General features: G+C 37.1%; 1 protein-coding gene across 2 annotated transcripts in view; it reads left to right on the top strand.

The window, feature by feature from the left end:
* The window catches only part of LOC149804165 (hepatocyte growth factor receptor-like), a 209,025-nt gene that overhangs the window by 161,245 nt on the left and 23,127 nt on the right, over positions 1 to 24,653 (top strand). For both annotated transcript variants that reach the window (XM_089954144.1, XM_089954143.1), the window contains exons 18-22: positions 6,840 to 6,933; positions 12,379 to 12,648; positions 14,679 to 14,834; positions 15,296 to 15,539; positions 20,788 to 20,910. In XM_089954144.1, coding sequence (XP_089810270.1) covers positions 6,840 to 6,933; positions 12,379 to 12,648; positions 14,679 to 14,834; positions 15,296 to 15,539; positions 20,788 to 20,910 — 887 coding nt within the window. The remainder of the gene's footprint in view (positions 1 to 6,839; positions 6,934 to 12,378; positions 12,649 to 14,678; positions 14,835 to 15,295; positions 15,540 to 20,787; positions 20,911 to 24,653) is intronic.

Raw genomic sequence — 24,653 nt, 5'->3', positions numbered from 1 at the left:
CACATTATGACGGGGAATTTCATGACATATCTGTCAGTCCAGCCATGCCTTCGGTACGGCCTGAAACAGTACAAACCAGACCGCCTTCCCTAGGAGTAGTATCAGTGCCGAGTATGTTATTGGATAACCAGCCGCGTGTATCGGTATGACAAAATCGTCCAAATTCCCCTGTATTATCTCTTTACCGCAGGGTTTGGGCCGTAAATTTTTTTAGAAACGATGCCATTGGGTCATGGGTGCCAGTGTCGGTGGTTTATCGGTAAAAGGAAGTAGTCCATTAACAGTCTCGTACAAGGCACATTCCACCGCCTATCAAGATAAATTCCATGCATTAAAAGCAAAACAAATCGATTTGTCGACGCATGTTCGAAACTTTGTCCCCACCTCATTGTTGTTAGATTTGGCCTCAATGGCGATTTTTGACGGCTGAGAGACACAGTCAACCAAATTGTCTGAGAGTCGATGGTCCGACTCGCTAAGGTAATGAACAGAGCTGCTCGTTATTCTAAGGAGAACCTGTTGATTGTGTCTGTCAATTTTAATTTGCTAATAATTTTTGTGCTCCATGAACATTTATGAAAAAACTCATCACGCTCTGGCTTTAATCATTATTCCGTTTGTTTAATCGTTGCTGTTTTAACCTGATAATACTGTTAGTGCTCCACGAAATTTGAAGAAAAAAAAAAATACGCTCTTTCTTCAATCCTGGCTCAGTTTGGCTAGCCATTGCTGTTTGCATATGGATTTGGAAAAGTTCGGAGGCAGGCAGCTCAGGGACTATCCCTCCAACTTGCCGTTCAACCAGCAGCCATTGTTAAAGAAATCAACCGTCCCAGTCCGATCGGACGTATGATAGGAAAGCCAGGCAAAGTTGTTCTTTTAGGATCCAAGTGTCATTCAAATCTCAACCTTATTAGAGCAAACTACAGCCGAAAGTCTATTTGGCAAACTTACATTGTAGCAAAGATACAAAGTTTCTTCACCCACAACCATCCTGTGACCGGCTGTTGATTTAGCACCCCCATCGCCCGCATATTGTCAACTTGGGGTGCCAGACTCCTGAAATTGCAATAACACTGAAACATCTAATTGCTGAGAAACAAATGTATGTTCCGAAAGATGTGGGAGGAATTTCAGCCTTTGGATATTCCATCCTTTCTTTCTTCCTCTCTAGTTCTGACTGATACTCTGTCAAATCTGGAGGACAAAACATTGCTTTGCAGCGATCATCGACAAAAGGGTAGTGAAGATTGTATGAAAAACACAATTTCCGGGTTCCATTCATGGCTGTTTCGTTAATAACAAAGTCATTTGCATGTTGAGTTCGATGATAGACTACAGTCCCCTCAACAAATGTATTCTCACGCTGAGGTTCAATATAGACATATCAAGATTCGAAGAGACAATTATGACATCCGCTGTCACAGATGCCAACTTTTGTTTTCCTATTAATCTGGCTTCGCTATGGTTTCTTTGCTTTGCTTAACTCGACGAGTTTACCAATTTTGAGTCTTTCTTTCAGTATAAATATCAACTCCTAGGTCTGGACAATTTATTGACGTCATCAACAGAAATGGCAACATATCTGGAAGATTTTACTCGAAAAGTTCAGGTAAGTTTTCTTCATCTCGTTTTTCTCGGGATTTAGTAAAAATCCAAGTTACACACATCCCAGTGTTTTGTCCAACTGGGTATGTAAGTTATTACCAATTTCAATCATGCACGTCTCCCTCATATCTGCGTCATGTGGATTGTCGAACGGATACAGCTGTTCTGAGCAGGACACGAATGACAGCAAATTAATATTTTAACTCCTCAGGTTTTTCAATGTAGCAACAAATTTGCTCCTGTTGTGATTCTTTTATATACTGCGGTTGCAAATGACTGCCATTTTGTAGACCAATGAATCAAAAGGTCTGCATCAGGAATTACTCTGGATAAGGCGCAAACAGAAGTGACTTTATATACAGATGCCAGCATATACAGATGGGGACCCCACTTGTTTCTCGGCTTCAAATATCATAAACAGAAAGTAGAACAAGTGTAACTGCCTCGACGCATCAACCTTCATATGACAGCTGTTATGAATGACTTTCAGTTTTAGAAGTATAGACTGTGAGAATCGTCAGTCCTGATTATGTCGGACAATTCCGTAGTGGCGAATTACCTCCACAAACAAGGGAAAACAAATCTCCCGACCTATGCATGCTGGCTTGGCACTTTCTTCGTCAGTGCTGCCAGCTTCAAATCAACATAATAAGCAGACATATTTCCAATAGTATGGGTGTCCAGGCTGACGTTATCACTAGATTGGGTCAGCTTATCCTTACGGAATGGTTTCTTTATCTATCATTTTCAGGGTTTCTGATGACCGACCTTTTGCAACGAGGTGAAACTCAGAATGGACAACTTTTTTTTTCTGGACCATAAATATTGCATATTGAATGCACTTTCAATCAGCTGTGTAGGGTTATATCACTTGCCTTCTCCCTTAATTGTAAGTATTAAATATAATACAGGAAATATATGGTCAAAATTGGATCGTAATTATGTGAGCTACTCTCCAATGGAATACGTTCTGAGTCAGCGATTTACTCGATCGTGCGAGAGACCTTACTAAGGATATCATATGTGAATCTCTAGAAATAATAACGGTAGGATGTGTTACTACCCCTATCTCGAATTGTATGGCTCGTGCCACGACATCATTGCAACAGAGATAATTTAGACCTTCGATTGTAGAGAGAATCCCGAGAGCAAGAAGGCCCTCCATTCTGAATGATTATACTACAAATGGTCATCTTTTCAATGACTAGTGTTCAGTCATATACGTTTTTAGTGCATCAAGTCCTCAATTAGCCTGCTTTTCATATGGCTCATAGAAAGAGAAAAAGTTGGCACTAGTTACCATTAACTCCTAGCGCTCTGTTTATTCATGCATCATGGCAAAACGATATTGGTCATGATAAAGACCTATCAGACGTACTAGCCAAACTCCATCAAAATGGAACCTGTCCTAGATCTTCGCATTCTAAGTTCAGGACCATTTCAGCCATTAGGACAGACCTTAATGAGGCTGTTATCATGCTAACATATTTCTTAATAGCTTTAGCTTCCACATGCGATTTGCCTTTTCAGTCAACCCGACTTATTTTCAGCTCAGATCGGATAGTTTGATGATCTTTGTGATTCAACCAGGCATATTAGATATGAACCACGCTCCAGGATGGGAAGTCAGATATTAGTTTTAAGCTCGCTTTCATATGTATATAATGTGAGAGCAGTGGGCATGTAATATTATTTCCTTGCTATCAATCACTACGTAAACCGCTCAGAGGCAAATCATGACATGCGGACCTCTCTCTCCATGCGAAGGTGAGAAATCAGGTAATCACTTGCCATGCCAAACCTTCGTGGCCTAAGAAGATTATATGCATGTCATACAATGACGTCTCAAATGATCAGAGACACTTTATGACAATTTCAGCTCATGAAATAGAAGCGCTCTCTGATGGCCTCACATTTGCACACAATGCTTCGAAGAATTTGTCATACTTGTTCATGTAATTTAATCATAAGAGTGGCCACCAGCAGTTGCTGAAGCAGTAGAAGACTGCATCGCTACTGGAGAAATAAAAGTTCATTTGGAAGGTGGTTTCCATTGTTTCATCAAATTACGAAACACTGTTCTTAAATCAGGTTGGTCATGCATCATTGTGAATGACAATGAAGTGGATATGCTTTACCAGTCTCACACGCTTCCATCATCTTTGCGAGGAAAATCTCCACGATACGAAATAGATTATAAAGGGATAATAAAGATACATTTCCTCCAAGCATTGATGATCTAACTTCTTGTCAATCACTTTGAGGCTGAAGGAGAACCGTATTGAAAATTATTAGGTTATCCTCAAAGTAACAATGCATTTTAAACATTTAATTCGAGTAGATTGCCTTCCAAAAGGGTAATATAAAAATAATGTTTACTTTTAAGCGTAAACGAATAAAAGCAACAAACATTTTGAAGTTGCTTTTATATTTAAGCCATATTATAAAATTGTTTGGAAGTCTCTTTGTACATCTCGGAATGTACAAATAAGCTCCAAGAGCTACTGGACAACACATGCCCATCAATAAATTTGAGAAGGCAAGAGCAGTATAAGATTTCATGCCAATAAAAACATTCAATAAAAGAAAACAAAAGAGATACAGTAAAAGAAAGAACAAAAAGGATCGTTCCTATGTGTTTTGGAATTTCACTGATATTGATTCAAAGATTATATACCAAAGAAAGAAACATGTATCCGTGTCTTAAATTGTTTTGATAGTATGGATAAGATACTTGATTTTACGATCATTGAATACAATCTTTTTATTAGAGATATAAATCTGACGAAAAGGAACATTGGTGTTTTCATCAATCATAGCAAACTTATGGACTTGACATCCTCAGATTTAATGGCTTATTACTTCTATATAACCACTTTCTGTTCTATTGAGCTAAATATTAATAAAATAATTTTTTCTGTTTCATTTTTCACTGCCTTCTCTTCACAACACAAAGTTTTCCCCTTTTCCCCTGTTCTTCTTCTCGTATTCTATGTTTGGTTCTCTATGACATGCACAGTACTCAAGACATCTAAACAATAGGTGGGTAAAACTAGCCTCATCAACCATTATTTCCAACATGCTGTTAAACATATACTATGTAGCCCATGTTAAAAAATCATGGACCATCATCAGAGCTACTGACATGACTACCTTTAAAAGAAGAGTAAATGCAGAAAATCAGGAATATCTGAAGAGAATATTGTTTAAGGCACTGTCAGTGCATAGACGTTTGGAGAGTAGAACAGTGAAGATATGTGTTGATCCTATTCTTATCTTACCAAACACCGAACTCCCTTATTAATTACCAACGGCCCTTTTTAGGTCGGACAAATTACTAGAAAAGATATATATATTCATCATATTTGCCGAAACGTTGCGATTGGTTTGGTGTACGTTTATTATACATGTGCTGTACATATTTTTTGCATTTACCAAAATATAAACTTAAAATCCCTTATCCTTTCTATTATATGTGGATGTGTGTAAGTGTTTAGCCGTGTCTACAAACACTTTCTACCGTTGTGTGTGATCCAGTGTAGTATGCTTTTTTGAGAGTGTATATTTATTTTCATCTCCTTGTTTTTCATCCTACCGCTCTTTTGTGATAGTTAATTTGGCTTTCGGGTATAAACACTCCTGCCATTTATGGTGAATGGAATATTGTGTATTTGTGTTGTAATCGAATATCAGTTTCTGTATAGTACGGTGTGTGACTGTACATGGACAACAGGGAGTGTATCTGAATTATAATACAAAGCGGGTGTTGGATTGTAGGATGTCCATTTGGATTGTAATCAACATACAGTAGCTGAATAGCATAATTGGTGTGTTGCATTGTAATCAGAAAGTGTTTGCTGGATATTAAGGGTGTTGATTGGATTGTTGAGAAGCTTGCTGGGTTGAAGATTACAATTTTAACATTCCAAGTTTTCCTCAGTTGTAAAGGCGGTCAATGGACGATATAAATTATATGAGACATTCAATGTACCAGAATGTCCCTAGTGACCTAGAATTTCCCCGAGATAACGTACGTCCTATGTTAAATTCCATTGTCCAAATATTGACCCATCTTATGCACAAATGTGATTACATCAAGTATTACAAAAGAAAAGTACACACTTCATTCCCCATCAAAGTGTCTAATTAAATACTAATTAACTGTTTAACAAGCCATTAGTTTTAAAAAACCTCCATTAAATATGAACATTTCTTATTCGTGTAGAAGTGATGTTTTTCTTTAAATTTGTTTTCATCTGACAGTTGTGTTGTTGTTGTGATTTGGATTGTGAACGTAGCTTTAACAATTTTTCAGTCATATCGTTACGATGTCTGCAGTGTGGAAGTTTATAATGATGTCTAGCACTGGAGCAACATGCCACAAACATGTTGTATGATGTCTCACCCTGTCACATTATCCTGACACAAGGCCGACCAGTCCTAACACTAACCTCTTAATGCTGAGCTCTCAAGCGAGGCAGCTGTTAGTACCATTTTGATAAGTCTTTGTTATGACTTGGTCGGGGATCGATCCCACGACCTCCTGCATCCGAGGCGGACGCTCTAACCACTAGACCACCGGAGCTGTTTCATTTGACAGCATATGACCAATACATTAGTGATCTAAAAATAAATGCTATCTGAGAAGTAGCTAATTGTTAGCGTTAACATCAAGGAAGTTGTCACACACTAGCAACGGTCATATTATTAGTAGCCATTGTCATGAATGTTGCAGTATACATTTTACATTGAAAATGGGATACACATCTTTCAAAATGTAATGGGTATGAAATTAAGTGGGTCACGGACGTACCTAAACATTGCATGTACACTAAATTGAAGGTTTTCAAGGTATGACGTCATCATTAAATACAAATCTGAATGTGATGTTAAAGTGAACGGGTTGTGAGTTTACGGTTGATTATATCTCAATATTGAAATATTTTGACGTTTTATATATTTTGAAATAGGACAGTATTGTATATTACTCCTTATGTCTGCATACAATGGAATTGTTAATTATTTTGTCTTAAAATTGTATCCGGAATAACTGCAGGTGCATATACACATTGAAAATATTTAGTCTTGCAACATTTATTTCAGCACATATAAATGTGCAAAAAGGATGTGGTTTAATTTTTCTGACTGATATTCTTCGAGCATATTCATCGATCTATAGTGCAGCATTTGAACAAAACGAGTACCAATTCAAGCTTGTTTGTATATTACAGTGGCGGAACTTCGATTGATGTGATAGGTACACAACTGGACACAATTCAGGAGCCAGAAATGGTTATCTGGTATGGTGACACAAAAATTAAAGGGGTAAGTACTATTAATGAACTAGTGAAGAGTACAAACTGGTGACACATGTGCATTGAAAATAAACAGTTCATTAACTTTACAGGTTAAATACCAGGTGGGATTATGTGAAAACCTCTTGTCTGTCCTCTGCCGTGTCACGTGCAACAACTTGTTAGCACCAGCTTTTTAACACTAGTACTAAACTATTTGGATAAGTGCGATAAAAATGAACGCACACCTTTATGTTAAGTTTGTCTTGGTTCTAAGTGAAAATGGCAGTGCTGAAACATCCACTATGTCCAAATAGCTCATTTGCAAAATGTTAGTGTTATTCCATATGAATGTATGATCATATCAACATATGGTTTACATAAAAAATGATTTTTTAAGATGTCTGGATGGTTCTGGTTGGATCTGCTGTCCAATAAAATGATCCAATCTTGTTGTTGCTGTAAAGAAAGTCATATCATCATGAGATTTCGCCCAGATTCCTATAAACTTTAGTTGGCTCTAAATGAAAATGGTGTTGTCAGAACATCAAATATGGCTACCACAGGTGCCATTTGAAAGGTCTTATTTTCATTGCTCCATCTGAATGGATGGTCACTCTGACATGGAATTTCGCTACAATTCTTATCACTATGTCAGGTTGGCACTTAATGACAGTGATGCCAATGTGACCTCCAATATGTCCACCCCATCAGTCATCTTGAAAGTCTTGTTGTTCCTACTCAAACTGAACCAAAGTCAAATTGCCTGCGGTTTTCCCTGGAAGGCTTCTACTCCTATATAGCTGGCCATGAATCAGACAATCAGTATCGCTGTCGCAGTGGTCTTCCTAAAAGTTTTGTTTTAATTATTACTCCAGATGGAAAGCTATACCAATATTGAATTTTCTATCTGGTCTTAAATTTAAATGGTGTCAATCATACACCAAATATGGCCACCATTTCAATCGGATTGAAAATCTTGTTATCGCTACTCCTCCAGAATAGAAAGTCGTATCATCAAGGACTTTTCACCAGAATACCTCTTGTGTTAGGTGCTATCTAGTTATTCCTGAATGACGATGATGTCAATGTAATGTCTAGCATGTTTAAAATTGTAGCCTTTTAGAAAGTATTTTATCGCAATTGATGGTATAGTTGTTTACAAAGAGCAAATTTTGTACCGCGGTATAACGCGATATATATGAGCACACCGCGATACGTACCATTGTAGATGTCATTTCTATTAAGGTCCATCAATTCATTGTTATGGGGATGACACTTTGTATTTACTTTCCGTTAGTCAATATCTGCATAAAGTATCTTGCAAACAAACACCATGCTATGTCCATTATACTATAGCAAACAAACACCATGCTATGTCCATTATACTATAGCAAACAAACACCATGCTATGTCCAGTATACTATAGCAAATAAACACCGTGCTATATACATTATACTATAGCAAAAAATTCCATTTTATATCCATTATACTACAGCAAATAAACACCATGCTATATCCATTATACTATAGCAAAAACACAATTCTATAGTCATTATACTACAGCACATAAACACCATGCTATTTTGGTAAAAATGTATCAATCATCTTGAGATAAATGAACAGAACTTATTTCAGCTCAACGGATAATCACAACGACAATCCACCCCGGTAATTCAATGTGAGTAGCTTATAGTAGATGAATTTGATATATGTATGTTGATTGTTGTATAAGTTGCAGTGTGAGAGCCTATTTATAAGAATAAGAAAGAAATTTATGTTATGGTTGTCTTGCTACAAAGTGAAAATGGTAGTGGTGAGACATCCAATATGTCCAAATAGCTCATTTACAAAATGTTAGTGTTATTCCCTTTGAATTGATGATCCTATCAAAATAGGGCTTACATAAAAAATACATTTGTAAGATGTCTGGATGGTTCTGGTTGGATCTGATGTCCAATAAAATTAATCGAATCATGTTGTTGCTGTACAGAACGCCATATCATCATGCGATTTTCCCCAGATTCATATACACTTTAGTTGGCCCTAAATGAAAATGGTGATATATTGACATCAAATATGGCTACCACAGGTGCCACTTTGAAGGGCTTACTTGCACTGCTCCATCTGCAAGGATGGTCCCTTTGACATGGGATGTTCGCTAAAATGATTATCAGTGTGTCAAATTGGCAATTAATGACAGTGATGCCAGTTTGACCTCCAATATGTACTTCCCATCAGTCATCTTGAAAGTTTTCTTGTTGCTACTCAAACTGAACCAAAGTCAAATTGCATGCGGTTTTCTCTGGAAGACTTCTAATCCTAGTTGGCCATAAATCAAACAATCAGTATGGCTGTCACAGTGTCCTTCTTAACAGTTTTGGTTTAGTTATTGCTCCAGATGGAAAGCTATACCAATATTAAATTTTCTAATGGTCCTAAATTTAAATGGGGTCAATCATACACCAATTATGGCCACCATTTCAATCGGATTGAACATCCTGTCATCGCTACTCATCCTGAATAGAAAGTCGCATCATCAATTACTTTTCACCAGAATACCTCTTGTGTTTTGTGCTATGTAGATGGTCGTGAATGACGATAATGTCAGTGTAATGTTATGCATGTTTTACATTGTAGCCTTTTAGAAAATATTTTATCACAATTGATGGTAGAGTTGTTTGCAACGAGCACATTTTGTACCGCGGTATAACGCGATATATATGAGCACACTGCGATACATATCATTGTCTATTAAGGTCCAGCAATTCATTGTTATGGAGATGACACATTGTGTTTAGTTTCCGTTGGTCAATATCTGCACAAAGTATCTTGCAAACAAACACCATGCTATATCCATTATACTATAGAAAACAAACACCATGCTAAATCCATTATACTATAACAATCAAACACCATGCTATACCCATTACACTGTAGCAGAAAACACTATTCTATATCCATTATACTACAGCAAATAAACACCATGCTATATCCATTAGACATTGTGGTAAAAAAAAGTATGATTCATCTTGAGAACATATTTCAGCTCAACGGATAATCACAACAACAATCCATCCCGGTAATTCAATGAGTAGCTTATGCATGTTGATTGTCGTAGAAATTGCAATATAAGGCCGTGAAAGACATCCTGCTGACATTAGAGAACCTATTAATAAGAATAATAAATAAGAAATTTGACATGATCGATTTATGAAAGAACAGAGGGCGCACGTTCAATGTAAGGAGAATTTTAAATTTTAATGAGCGAAGAGAGCATAGTAATTGAACATAATGTATCGGATCAGGTTAACCAAATAATATAACAAACGTTTAATGCAGTTAAATAAAGCAGCCAATTGTATTCAGTCGTTAAAAAAAGCAACAAAGGTAAATGGAGGCCGCCGCCGACTCTTTTGACCACAGTGCCAATCACTGCACCAGGATCGCCGCTATAATTGACTAGGACAAGCCCATTTAACATATAGTCTTATTTCAAAGGGTTTTCAGTGTATGTAGGTTTTGAAGTGTTTATTTTCCACGCTTACTTAATTCGATTTAATTCATTAGAACCTCAAAATATACTTCTAACGAGTGTGTAAAGTGACTTTTATGTAGCTTAAGCATGGTGTCATTGAATCTGAAAACTTGTCTGGGATAGAAATAATGTAACAATGTCTGTTTTCGATAATGGTTTTCCCTCTGTATTCTAGCCCTAAAGATATTGTTAATAGGAAACATTACATTCTTACTATATTGGTGAACATACAACCCATTAACCTGGTGAAGATTGTATATCAAGTATGTCATTAGTATTTTTGTCCGTCTGCTGGAACATATTCCACATGTTATCTTTGTGGTAAAAAAGAAATCTCAAGTGATCATAACTCTCATGACACTGGCAAAACGGTTACACGATCATACGAATCTAAACAATTGTTTCTTCATTAGCATTGTAACCAGATGGCGCGACATAAATCGCGGGTTCATTTAACACCTTACAACTTCAGTTATATCAGTTTCGTTCACGCGACAGCCGTTTTTATGTTTTGTACTACTGGGAAAATAAATGTAATCCCACCTCCTTACAATGCAGAAAAGCCTCTCGTTCATTTCATAAGATTAATAATTTGCCTATCGTGTTTTGCACAGTTCTCAATATTGTTTTCGCATGGGTGTTGCATGTATGTGCGCCACTTTGCATTTTCTGTTGAAGCGTTGTTCCATTTTACGTTATTGTAGCCAGGCTTATTTTTTTTGTTGCTTCATTTCAATATGTATTTCTTTTTGCTCTTGCTTGTTTTATTTGTGTTACGTTTGCTGATTTTGAGATTTGTCTGTTTAGTTTGTGCCTCCGTTGTTTTACACGAGTATTGATATTTATTGATTAAAGTATCATAAATGTAATTATATGTCTAAACGTCCACATAATTTGTAGCATGAAAACCGTGTTGTATAAAAAGCTTCTATTTTGAACTAATCAGGCAATAATAATGAAAACACACTTAATATCGTTAAAGTCTTGACAAGATTCCTCATGAATATCGATACATTCTTCTGGAACATAAAACATAAACATGCCGGTGCAGTGAGAAAGTACCATGGTTCGTACGAACGGAATACTATATCACAGTAAACCATTTATACCAGAAATACCTCGCAGCTCTAATTAATCGTACTATCGAAAAAGGATTTTCACCTACAGATTTCGCATAATTTTTATTTTGTGCTAAACGAAAATTGTCCCAATATTATCGCCAATATGATAAATTGCTAACTTGCTAATTTGAAAATCATAATATCTAGAATATCAGATATGATTCCAATGATCAGCATTTAAAGAGAGGAAATGGTCACATCTGTAATTCCTGGAAAGTCCTTCGAGCGATTCTTGATTTCCATAATGCGTAAAATATACTTTGTATCATTTAGGTTTCCACAACTGTCTACGATAGTCATTAACCATGATAATACATGAATGTAGAAATAAAGAAACACAAAATTATTTCTTAAGGCTAGTGATTGCAAGCATTTAAATAAAATGTGAAGAAATTGTCTGCCACCTGGACATTTTCAGATTTTGTTTTCCAATTTCTGATTATTAAATATAATCAAGAAGTATCTAGCATATCAAAACGAGGTACATGCGATAGTGACCAATTATTATGAGTGGTTAAAAATTACGAACAAATTTCGGAACGTCTGTTTCTTCTTTACAATTGTTTTTTTCTTAGTCCCGTGTGCTTTGTTATTTATGAATGTCTCTGAATAGATCTTGATGATTTTTGGAGTACCTTGGAACTTTGATATATGTCATATATATCATGTGTTGCCTGATTATATGCTCGTTAATTTTTACTTCAGCACACAAATTATGAAAGGAATCCGATCAAAAACTTCCGACATATATATTGTATTATAGATAGCTTCACAAGCAAAAATAAAAGTGCCATGAAACTTTTTCTTGGTGTGACAGGACTGTAAGACTGAGAATGCAACTTTAATGCGTTGCTATTCCCCGCAAATGGAGGCCGTTGAAAGACGTCAGAACACCAACCCAAACATGGAGGAATTGTACAGCTATGGATTTATTTTGGACAATGTCAAAGAAGTTTCAAATCTAACAGGGAAAGACAACTATCAATTTGGAACCTTTCGTATCGTACCTAACCCAATATTTCATTCACTTACGAGCGATTTGAACAATACCTACCAGTATAAACCAAGGAATATCTTAATAATCAATGTAAGTATACTTTGATCATTTTTTTTCTTCTCCACAAATGTTGTAGGTATTTATAGCGCCACCATTGTGTGTCCATCCAGGTGTATTTAATCCTTTTAAAGTTTATTTGATGTTGGCTTCTAATATCTATGCGTTTCATTATTTAGTATGACTGGTAATGTTCATGTGTTTGTGTTTTAAATGGTGATATATTTATTTCTTTGTTGTTTCGGCCTCTTAACTACTTTCACCTTGGACGATGGTGCCTCAGAATCTCTAAAATAATTTATTCCTTCTGGAATATTCAGTTGCAAATACACAAAACGAAAATACAGCGTGTAACAACTAACGACTGTAATTTAGACATCATCTAAAACACGCTGCAACAACACTACATTACCAAAAACCAGTGCCTACCAGTTAAATATCTTACCATACATATGCATCACCAGAATAAATATTAAACACATGCTTCAGGTGCCTAGTTTATATATGACACAGCATGTGACTATCAAGAAATTACCTCCTCTTCAAAGAAAACCTGCTTTCTGCAGTGACATAATAACATTATATCTATCTATCGATCTATCGATCTATTCTATCTATCTATCCATCTCTCTCTCTCTCTCTCTCTCTCTCTCTCTCTCTCTCTCTCTCTCTCTATATATATATATATATATATATATATATATATGTATATATATATACATGTGAGGAGGATGACTTTAGGAAAATAATGTATCTCTTAAGACTATTACGTGCGTATTGACAACTAATTAAATTATACTTGATCGATGTCTAATTGTCAGTAAACAACTGAAATATTTACTAGCAAATGAGACACCGTGTCACCTATGTTTATGCCCATATATTGATATGTCCAGGAAACAAGGTATGGTGATACATTGTCTACAATGTTCAAACATTAAACTATAATTTGGCAATTTGCGATGTTGCAATACATATATAAAAAATGTGATTATTCGTGTTTTGAGCTGAAATTCAAACGGAAATATATACTACACACGTCAAAGTTATACAGTCATTTTCTACATTAAAAGAAAGAAAATCTTAACATTTTTCAATCATCACTTAAGCACTTGATTTCAAAAGATCCGTATTTATTTAAGTGATCGCCTGACTAATGTGACACATGAAACCAAGGAACTATTAATGACAATCTACTACCAAAATAAAAAGGGTGAACTGAAAAGAGATAATACTCATAGTAACCATTATGAATTTCCATAGTTTGTGACGCATTGCATCGATAAATTGCAAATCGAGTCAAAATATGAATTTTTGGTAGGTGTTATCATTTGAATCTCAACAGTGTTTTCCTTTCCATTGTACTAAAGAAAAGGATGAGAACTGTTCTGATTGGATTATGTATATTTAGATCAAATATAACCAGAGTCTCAACGTACCTAAATACATAATGTTGCATCTACTTCTTGTAGTTCATGTTAATCAGCTGTCGTATAGCTTCCTCTTCCTAGTTAGAATGTAAACAAAAGTTGGACGCTGACATGAAACGTGGTCAATTGTTGTCACAAAAGTCCTTTAAAATTGTAAAGCCCGATACATCAAAGAATGACTTTGTATTATTTCATTAAAATTATGATCTCCACAAGTGATGAGGTTCTTAATATCAGCCAGAGCAGAAGATGTGACATGAGTAACCACATCACGTTGTGAAGACAAATTACTAAATGTCGTTACCATCAAATCAAAACTAACAAAGTTACTAGTGGTCACAAGAAGTTTATAAACTCCTAATTTTGAACTGATTCCTTACAGATTTTATCATATATTGTCGTCCTGAAAATTAGAAATGTTGGTCCAAAATGATATATTGTGCTCTCAAATTACCGACTACTTGCTTGTTATTTCAGATTTTTTCACTGACACTTGCAAACTAATATATATGATTTTTAAAACTGAAATATGTACACTGTCAATTAAAGTTTTGTTAGCGAAAGACAGGGCGGACACGGATATCTTGGTGCGTGAAGATCAGCTTATGTCTTAAAATAAATCGTGGATTTCAGGCACAGTCTTTGAGTGGTTTCTCAGAACGAGATGTGACAGTCAAGATTGGGAATGGGTCATGTACTGAACTATCTGTGGCAAGATACAAAGTCATTTGTAACCCACCAAAAGATCAGCCCGAATCCCTACGGGGGAATGACTATCCAGAAGTGATCGTAAGTATTTAATCGAAATGGTAGTCTATATAGATTCCAATCTCATTTATTGGAAATTATTCTGGTTAAACCCTTCTATAGCTTCAGGATCAAATGTTTGTTACAACAGAACATGTAAGTATGTGTTGTTCTTGGGATCCAGTGTCAATGTCATGTTCCTTTGATCATATGTGTTCCTCATCTTAATGGTACCTTATTAAACCACAACATTTTGACGGGATACTTAACGTTAGAGGCAATAACTTGTTATGTATGCAGTAAATAAATATCGCAATAGCACCATTTGGTAAATCTAATCGGAGATCATATATTTTGTTCTGCATACCTGTAGTTTGAAGACATTATAGCCACGGTAAACTGAACAAATGTTTAATTGGTGCAGTATATGTGTAATGCTGCAAAACCAATATTCTATGTATCATACACTTTCATTTGAGATGATACCTGATATTTTTATCCAGGTCTATGTTGGTCGTAATTTCTCGCAGCTGGTTGGATATTTACGTTACCAACAAGAGGTCCCGATCCCACCAATAACGGTCCCGACCCCAACAATAATTGGTGTGACAGTGGGTGTTGTGGTCCTAGTCATTATTTTCTTTGTGGTATTCCCAGTCATCAAGAAGCGTGATGAGAATTTGAAGAAGAAGTGGCAGATACAGATGGAAATTCTGGAATCAAAGGTCACCAAGTATTGTAAAGAAGGTATTTACGCTTTTATAGGTCACAAAAGGAATGGAACGAATTTATTTATGATATTCTAGGTTCAAAAAATTAACGAAAGTATTTGGATCTTCTTATTGCAGGTCGACAAGAAATTAGCGAATAAGGAAAGTAAAGTTGGTATTTATGCTATTTTAGGTCAACAAGTAATTGAAGAAGGTATTTGGGATATTCATGGTTGCAAAAGAATGTAAATAATGTAGTTATCTTATTCTAGGTCAGCATTGGAATAACAGAATGTATGTATTATATTCATGGTTGCCAAACAATATAACAAATGTATTTATTATATTTTCGGTTACTAAACAAGGTATTTATGTTATTCATTTGAGTAACAGGGTCTCACTAGTTTGCATATGCTGGACTCGTCAAAAGAAGGTTCTGGTCTCAACATTTGTCCAGGCCAAGCCGTGTCAAGTGCTCGAATGTATGTATGAGCAAGAATCCAGGCTATTCATACATTGATAAATAGTGAAGTCTATGTATAATTGTCAATCCATGCTTAACTCTCCAGAAAGCCTCAGTATCTGAAATAAGATGAACAAATTACGTCCTGTAAGGGATTTAGTTATTCATATTTCACAGATCCACATGAAAAGGCGTGGGAACAACAGCATCTGGTTTAACAGGACTTTAGTGTATACGTTTACTCACAATAGTATCTACATCCATTGAAATTATGTTTAAACAAACGTAAGTAAATCAGTGAAATGTCTGTTCTATCAAGAATCATGACCAAAAGTATATGTGTGCATTATTTCCTCATCACATCATTGTCTATGGATGCCAAAGATTATACCAACGTATGGTCAGACTGTCTTATAATGAAGTAAATGATACAGTGCTCACTCATTATAACACTGTAAGCGGGATTCATGGGGTAAAATACGTTTTTGTATGATCCCTTTGTAATTAAGTCGTCGATATAGTACTCTCTCGAAAGCAACACTGACTGTAGAAGCCTTTTAGACTTATAATGTGGACTTTGGTACATTTCATTTTACTAGGACTCCATGACCATACTTACCTCATAACATAAATTGTGTTATTGATGAAGAGTCTGATACAGACATTGAAATGTGTAATTTTTTTCACTACGTATTTCATCTGTATTACGTTCATTTTTGCACTTCAGCTCACTTCTTGATTGTTCGTATTCTTCGCTTACTTTCACAGTTTCCTTTCAATTTCATTCAAATTAATTTACCAAAGTCTGGATTTCCGCATTGGCTTGTAGTCATAAAAGAAAATACTACTGTATTCATATCTTGTCTTATTACAATTGTGCTTAAGTAAAAATAGAAGTTGTATACAATTTAAAAACAGCATTTAATTGATTATTATAAATTATAACTGCGACCGCAATAAATGCAAAATTATAGTTGTGTAAAAGGTTTCACCAGTTTTATTTATGATCTCATTTCTTTCAATTTGTATAGACATAGTTACAGGTGATGACATCAATCCAGTGACGTCAATACAATATCACAGCATTTAGATTGTGAAAAACTGCTTCCCTCTTTCAATACAATATCAAAGTCAAGGGCACTGTAGCAGAAGAAAGATATTGTTTCTGCACGATATCTAGAGTTCTCCATGCTCTTTATAGATAGCCTGTTCTTACAGTTAAAAAGAACCCGATTTATGTTTTTTAGCTGAAGGTCAAGTTACCTGACTGTAACTAGAAATAATGTATCAGCCTCTTAACATGGGTTCTGTACCATCTTTGGTTTCTACACTTTATGATTTTTTGCACTTGGTACAAAATATGAACTGTATTGATTTGTGACTAAAAAGGTCAAAGGGTCAGAGTCATGTAACTGAAAAAATAAAAACGTAGCTTATGTGCAATAATGTTAGTTCTACATAAGCCGCAACCAGCGTCTATCACTGGCATGATGATGGGTCAAACTATCAAAGGTTAAGGACACTGGTTGAAAGGAAAATTGATTTCCACACAACATCATTAGTTATACATCACAGACCAGACCTAGCCATGGGGAATGATTTGCAATCAGGATAAATTAAAGCTATCCATTTCAGGGCCAAATTAACAAAGGCATAGTCACTTTTATTTAATGAAGACATTGTTTATGTGCCAAAGTTGCAACTATATACCTAAAGGTCTACTAATCGTGGTGTGCATATTATGTACCTTTCATGATACGTATTCTCTCATTTTTCTCTGGGGGGTGCGTGGCCTGGGCCTGACGTCCCGCTTGCCAAAGGAAAGTGAAGCGTCTCTCATAGCCTCTCCTTCCCAGGTGTAGTGATCGCCGCAGGACCACTGTCTCGCTCTGCGGGGCGGGAGGTTACTTGCATATGGCCTCTCCTACACTATTGTGTCCACAGCAGCACCTTCACGCGGTGCCCCCTGTTTTAACAGAGCCTGCTGTGTGGCGCGACCGAGTACTCGGCGGTATAACTGGGTGGGCAGACTGGGCTCATTAGCCTTGGCAGGCAACCAGTCTAAGAGAAGGGAAACTCTGACCCCAAACCCGGGCAGATGAAGCTCGTTAGCCTTGTCAGGCAGTTCATCTAGGAGAAGGAAACTCTGATTCAAAACCATCCAAGTCCCATCCATTGGATTATGGCTCCACTGCCTTGTGGATATCTTCGGGAGAAGGAAAGGCTACGGGAGTAAACCCAGACAGAAAGTGGAGCCCCTAAGGCGGCTGGGGGTCGACTACGACCTCCTTCCGGCAGCTCCTGCATCCAAACTGGTGCCAAATGTCATGCTCAGCATTCCTTTGGACCCCACCAGCAAGGACGAGAGGGGGATCCTGACGTCTGGGCAGCCCAGGATCTCCATACTCCACGCCCAGGCTTGCGCCCTGGAGAGGACACTCCAGTCTCGTTACTGAGTGAGGAAACAACACGGAAGCTGACAGTTTACGGGTTATAAGTCCCACCCGATTGGCGTAGGGAAGGGGCGCCACGGGTCAGCTTTGACGGTGGGAGGGATCATCTTGTCCCACTGGCCAACTATCGCCCGCCTCAAGCCGGGCAGCCCCCGGTCAATAAGGTGTTGACCCGCCATCGTCTGCCTGCTCCAGTGGGTGTCTGGAGCTCAGTGTGTTGTTCAGCATGACAAGCAGACGGTAATTCCACACCAGACAAAAGAAACAAGAAACCAATAAAGAAGACTCCAGCTCTTCGATTTGCAAGCTGGAATGTGCGCACCATGTGTACAGGCATCTCCGACGACCTCAGAGAAGTGGACGACACCAGAAAGACGGCCATCATCGATAGAGAACTCACCAGACTAAATATCAGCATAGCTGCCCTCCAGGAAACCAGGCTCGCCTTTAGTGGCTCCCTCAGAGAGGAAAACTACACCTTCTTCTGGAAGGGTCGAGAACCTGAGGAGCCCCGTCAGCACGGAGTGGGCTTTGCCATCAAAAACAATCTCTGGCCTCGGTTGAACCTCCCACAGGGGACACTGAGCGTCTCTTGTCCATCCGCCTCACCACTACTTCAGGTCCTGTCAACATCATCAGTGTCTACGCCCCAACCCTCACGTCATCAGAAGACGTGAAGGATCAGTTCTATGGGCAGCTGGACGAACAGATCAAAGGATGCCCCAAAAATGAACCACTATTCCTCCTCGGCGACTGTAATGCCAGAGTAGGTGCGGACCACGAGTTATGGCCTACCTGCCTCAGATGTCATGGCACTGGAAAGACCAACGAAAACGGCCAGAGACTGCTGCAGCTATGCACCTACCATGGCCTGTGCATCACAAACACCTTCTTCAAGTGTAAGCCACAACACAAAGTGTCATGGAAACACCCCAGATCTCATCACTGGCACCAACTCGACTTGGTCATCACCAGGCGCTCTGCCCTTAACAGCGTCCTCTCCACCAGAACCTACCACAGTGCAGACTGTGACTCCGACCATGCCCTTGTGAGCAGCAGAGTGCGACTACAGCCACACGCGCTACACCGCTCAAAACCAAAAGGACGTCCTCGCATAAACACTGCACAGATGTCAGTCCCTGCCAAGGTGGAGGAGTATGTGTCTGCCCTGAACAAGGTTCTCCAGGACCTGCCTGAGTATGACGCTACAGCCAAGTGGAATGCCATGAAGGGTGCCATCTACAGTACAGCTATGTCAACGTTTGGCAAGAAGGAACGACCCAGCCAGGACTGGTTCAATGCACACCTATCAAGGATGGAACCACAAATCGAGGAGAAACGAAAAGCCTTCATAGCTTACAAAAAATGCCCTAATGAACGGACGCTTGCTGCTCTCAGAAGTGCCCGAAGTAACACCCAACGCATTGCTAGACAGTGTGCGAACGAGTACTGGCAACAACTGTGTGAAGGGATCCAGCGCAGTGCCGAGTCCGGACACATCCAAGGCATGTACAGTGGCATCAAGAAGGCTGTAGGCCCCACAGTGAAAGGGGTCGCTCCCCTGAAATCCCTGACGGGAGAGAAGATCACAGACCTTGACAATTTATTGTGATGTCAAGCACTGGGGCATCGCGCCGATGTCCCACCCAGTCACATTATCCTGACACCAGGTCGACCAGTCCTAACACTAACCTCTTAATACTAATTGCTTAGCGAGGCATATGTTGCTACCATTTGAGTAAGTATTTGGTATGACTCGGCAGGGGATCGAATCCACGATCTTCCGCATCCGTTACGCAAGCTCTAACCACTTGGCCACCGGAGCAGTGAGACACCGCAAATTGATATACCTGTATGTTCAGGTGAACTGGCAGAGTAGATTTATATACACATGCTGTGTTGGGTAAAACGATATAGAGAGTGTTGTTGTTGTGGGGTTTAACGCCATTGTTCAGCACACCATAGACTATGCATGTTGGCCAGTATTAATGGTGGAGGAAGAACCCGGGAAAACTCCGGGGAAGGACCACCGACCCAAGAGAAGCTACTTACAAGCTTGCTCACATACCCACATTGGCCGAGACCTTGACTAGAACCCACGCAGAAAAAGGTTAGATGGCAGTGATCCGTAACGGAGAGAGCTTTAGAAGACTCGTCGGGGTCTCTAATACAACGAGGTTAGCAGTAAGAATAGGCGAGGGAACCGTGTACAGTTTTGGACCCATATAATGCCATGTCTGGACAATTTGACAAATGCACTCTTAAGGAAATATTTTTAATGTACTATTTATAACTGCTCATCATTCCCGATACCGAAATTACTCATTCTCCGTTTTTTAAAGAATGTGCAATGTGCTTTACATTTACAGATAATGCTGTTATCAGTGGGGCAAGTGGGCCAGTTATTGACAAAAGCACACTTAGTATACTGAAAGATGCCAAGTTGATAATTAATATAAATCGGCTGCGTCTTGGAGATATTATTGGAAAAGGTTTGTGTTGAATATTAATATAGTTTTATAAGCATAGTTTAGCCTCTCTATGGCTGGATAAGATCGTTTCGAGGGCGGTGCTCTATCTGTTGATATCATACCATGTATGTATGTATGTATGTATGTATGTATGTATGTATGTATGTATGTATGTATGTATGTATGTATGCATGTAATTATGCAAGAAAGTATGTATGTATGCATGTATGTATCTATAGTTTTTCAACTCTAGTTCTTAAAATATGTAACAGAAAGAAAGTTAAGGCAATAATTTCAAATGAAATCAACAACCAATTTAAAAACTTCAAAAGACCCTTACAATATTGTGAATTAAATTAAATTCCAAACAATTATATGTGTCATCGCACAAGTCCAACAATATGACATGTTCTACATGAGTTTCGACAGTCTTGAACGTCCTGACATAACACAATGATGCAATCTAGAATTTCTTTGAATAAGATCACAAAAATCAAATTCACTGTATTAATCCAAAATCTCTAAGCACTTTAGTAACTTCAATGAATATTTTTAATTAAAGATTTCTCTCAAATCATCTGATCTGATAAGCATAACTGTAAAGAAACTCTGATCACAAATGAGCATTTTTGAGCATATTCAGTTTTTAGGAAAACTGCACACTGGATGATTCACATCATTTGTATCTTCTTGACTTAATGCTCCACCAACCCCACGTCATTTGCATCAACATACATTGTAAATAATAATAAAAAAACTCCTGCTGTACTGTTTAGTATGGTTTTTATTTTCTTAAAGGATTATACACGTTTAACTTTAACTTGACTCACACAAGTCCTAAAAATGCGAGACAAGCACACCCAAATTGATTTTTACATAAATTACAGTCAGATTTACATCACTGTGTCGATTAAAACATTCAAAAGATTCCAAGTAATCTTCCCAGATAATTACATCACCGAGATATTAATCAGAATAAAGTAGTCGGGATTTTAACATGATCATCAGAATCTGTAATGTTGCTAGAAATGTTCGGTCCGAACAGAATCGCTTTTCTTCACTTTAAACTGATAAAGTATCTTGGGGGTTATAAAAAAAAATGACAACATTGTATCATTGACATCCACACTGTGGGATGGGTGCAGCTACAACATCAACTTAATTAAATATGCCTTTTCTATCAATATACTACTTTAACATATTGGTTCTGTTTGTGCCTCACATGAGTGTTAATGATATACTATAATGAACTTACGTACTTTTCAATTTGGCAAGGACCAATTTAGCCCAAATATGATGCTGCGCTATCGGCAAGAAAACGGGAACTTTGTCACCATGCTGAAAACTCTTTACCTATGTATGTATGTCATACCTTAAATTCCTTTTTGCCTGAGCAGAGTAAACATTAATTCTTATTACTTCAGAAGCCTTTCACAGCGTACATTTGAGGTCTGAGATAGTCGAGAAGATTAACCTTTGAATTTTCATTAATAAAAGTATGTTTGATCAAATTCAATGGTCCACGGACAGTATGTACAAGAACCAAGTTAAGATGTCGACACCCTAATGATTGCCGAACTGATAACCTAGGAACAAACACTAGTAAATGAACACACTCATCCTAATCCTTTCCCGAATCAACGCTCTCACAGCAATGGGAACATGGCGTAACCTGGAATAACGATTTGTGGTGGAGGTTGCAATTGAGGAAGTAGTGGCAGAAAGCAAACTTTATTGACAAATTAAAAGATGATTGAACAAATTTACCAACTACTTCTGTTAGTTAGCTAATAAGCTGGCTTGTTAAATCAGCTGAAAAAGGTATTACCTGACTCAGGCATTTTGCTACTTGTCTTGCATTACATTTCTTGTTCTTTGCAATTTTAGTAACACGTGTATATTTTGGCAAAAAACATAATACATAACAAAAGCTAGAAGAGTACAAAATATATTAAGCTATTAATGAAATAGCACGGAGAGGGAGTTATCTCATCTCTAATCTCTATTTGTTGGCACATTCTGTTTAATAAACAAACAAAAACTGTTCAGGTAAATTATTTCAGTTTATACGTTACTCGAGGTCCTTTTAGTCATGATAATAGATGTTTGTGTATTAGCGTTGTGAGCTATGTCATCACAGTTATACACAGCTTATGTTGTAGGCCATAATCGTGCCAATACCATATTTATATGTATCCCTATTGGCGATATAATTCTTATCCAATTGTCATGGATTATATAATTGTTTATTTTGAGATGACTTCTTATAGCCTGCTAATCAGTTGATGTATTTTCAAATCTTTTCTTACCCCTTTAGTATTTATTAGAACATTTATTCCTAGATTGAATACATCTGATGACATTTTTGTCTTAATGTACCAACTAATGTTAAACGTTTTCATTGCTACTATTATTACCATCAAGAGCACAGCTTATTATTAGGCAATAAAAATATTCCATTACCACATCACTAGGTAACACAAATATCCCATTACCACATCACTAGGTAACACAAATATCCCATTACCACATCACTAGGTAACACAAATATCCCATTACCACATCACTAGCTAAATGCAAAAATCCCATTATCACATCTCTAGGTAAAACAAATATCACATTACCATGTCATTATATAATACAAATATCCCATTACCACATCACTAGGTAATACAAATATCACATTGTCATATCACTAGGTATTACAAATATATCACTACCATATCACTAAGTGATACAAATATTATATTAAATTATCATTTGGTAATATAAATATTTCATTACTATATCACTATATATTGTTACTATATCATATAAATAGCCCATTACCACATCACTAGGTAACACAAATATCCCATTACCACATCACTGGGCAATGCACAAATCCCACTACCACGTCACTAGGTAAAACATATATCCCATTACTATATCATTAGGTAATGCAAATATCCCATTACCACATCAGTAGGTAATACAAATATTCCATTATCATATCACTTGGTAAGAACAATATATCATTACCATATCACTAGGTGATACAAATATTATATTAAACTATCACTTGGTAATACAAATATTCCATTGCTATTTCACTAAGTAATACATATTGTTACCACTCTATGCTCATATATTAGGTAACATACGGAAACAAACGTTTTTCAAAACTGAATAAATAATTGAATTATCATTATCACAGTTATAATTGAAAATGTTAGAGGAACGTACATATCATGGTGTAAATTCAAATTCTATAAAAGTTCAAAAGAATTAAAACTTATGCACAAATATTAAAACCGGTAATGTACTGGTCCGCCAAGAATCAATACATTGTCAAGACTAAATTGTCTCTCAGAACTCCTTTGAATAATTCACATCAGTTCCAGAAAAAAGTATTATAATCAAAATGATTATCACTTTCTATTTCCCATTAACAGTTCAAACAAATGCTTTTCTCTCTAAAAATATAAATAGAACATAAACCAAGTCAGCGGACCAACCACAGAATTCAAGAAATAAGAATGACCCAACAATAAGAATTAATCTCATTGAACAGTTTTATCCTTATGTACACCTTATATTACGACAATATTTCGCAACATATTCCACTTGACAGATCATACCACTCAATTTTGTTCGGAATCCGCCTATTCATGTGCCTTAGCCAATCCAATGGTGTATTACTTAACTTTTCTAAGACCATTTAAACCCCATCAGCCAATGAAAACGTAACCCAAAGTCATCATGAAGACTTTTTATTAAGAATA

The sequence above is a fragment of the Sinohyriopsis cumingii genome, chromosome 3 (genome assembly GCF_028554795.1).
Source record: "Sinohyriopsis cumingii isolate HCF-2022 chromosome 3, ASM2855479v2, whole genome shotgun sequence".
Taxonomy (NCBI): domain Eukaryota; kingdom Metazoa; phylum Mollusca; class Bivalvia; order Unionida; family Unionidae; genus Sinohyriopsis; species Sinohyriopsis cumingii.
The sequence above is the reverse complement of the archived record's forward strand: the minus strand, read 5'-3'. Positions and strand labels throughout refer to the sequence as shown.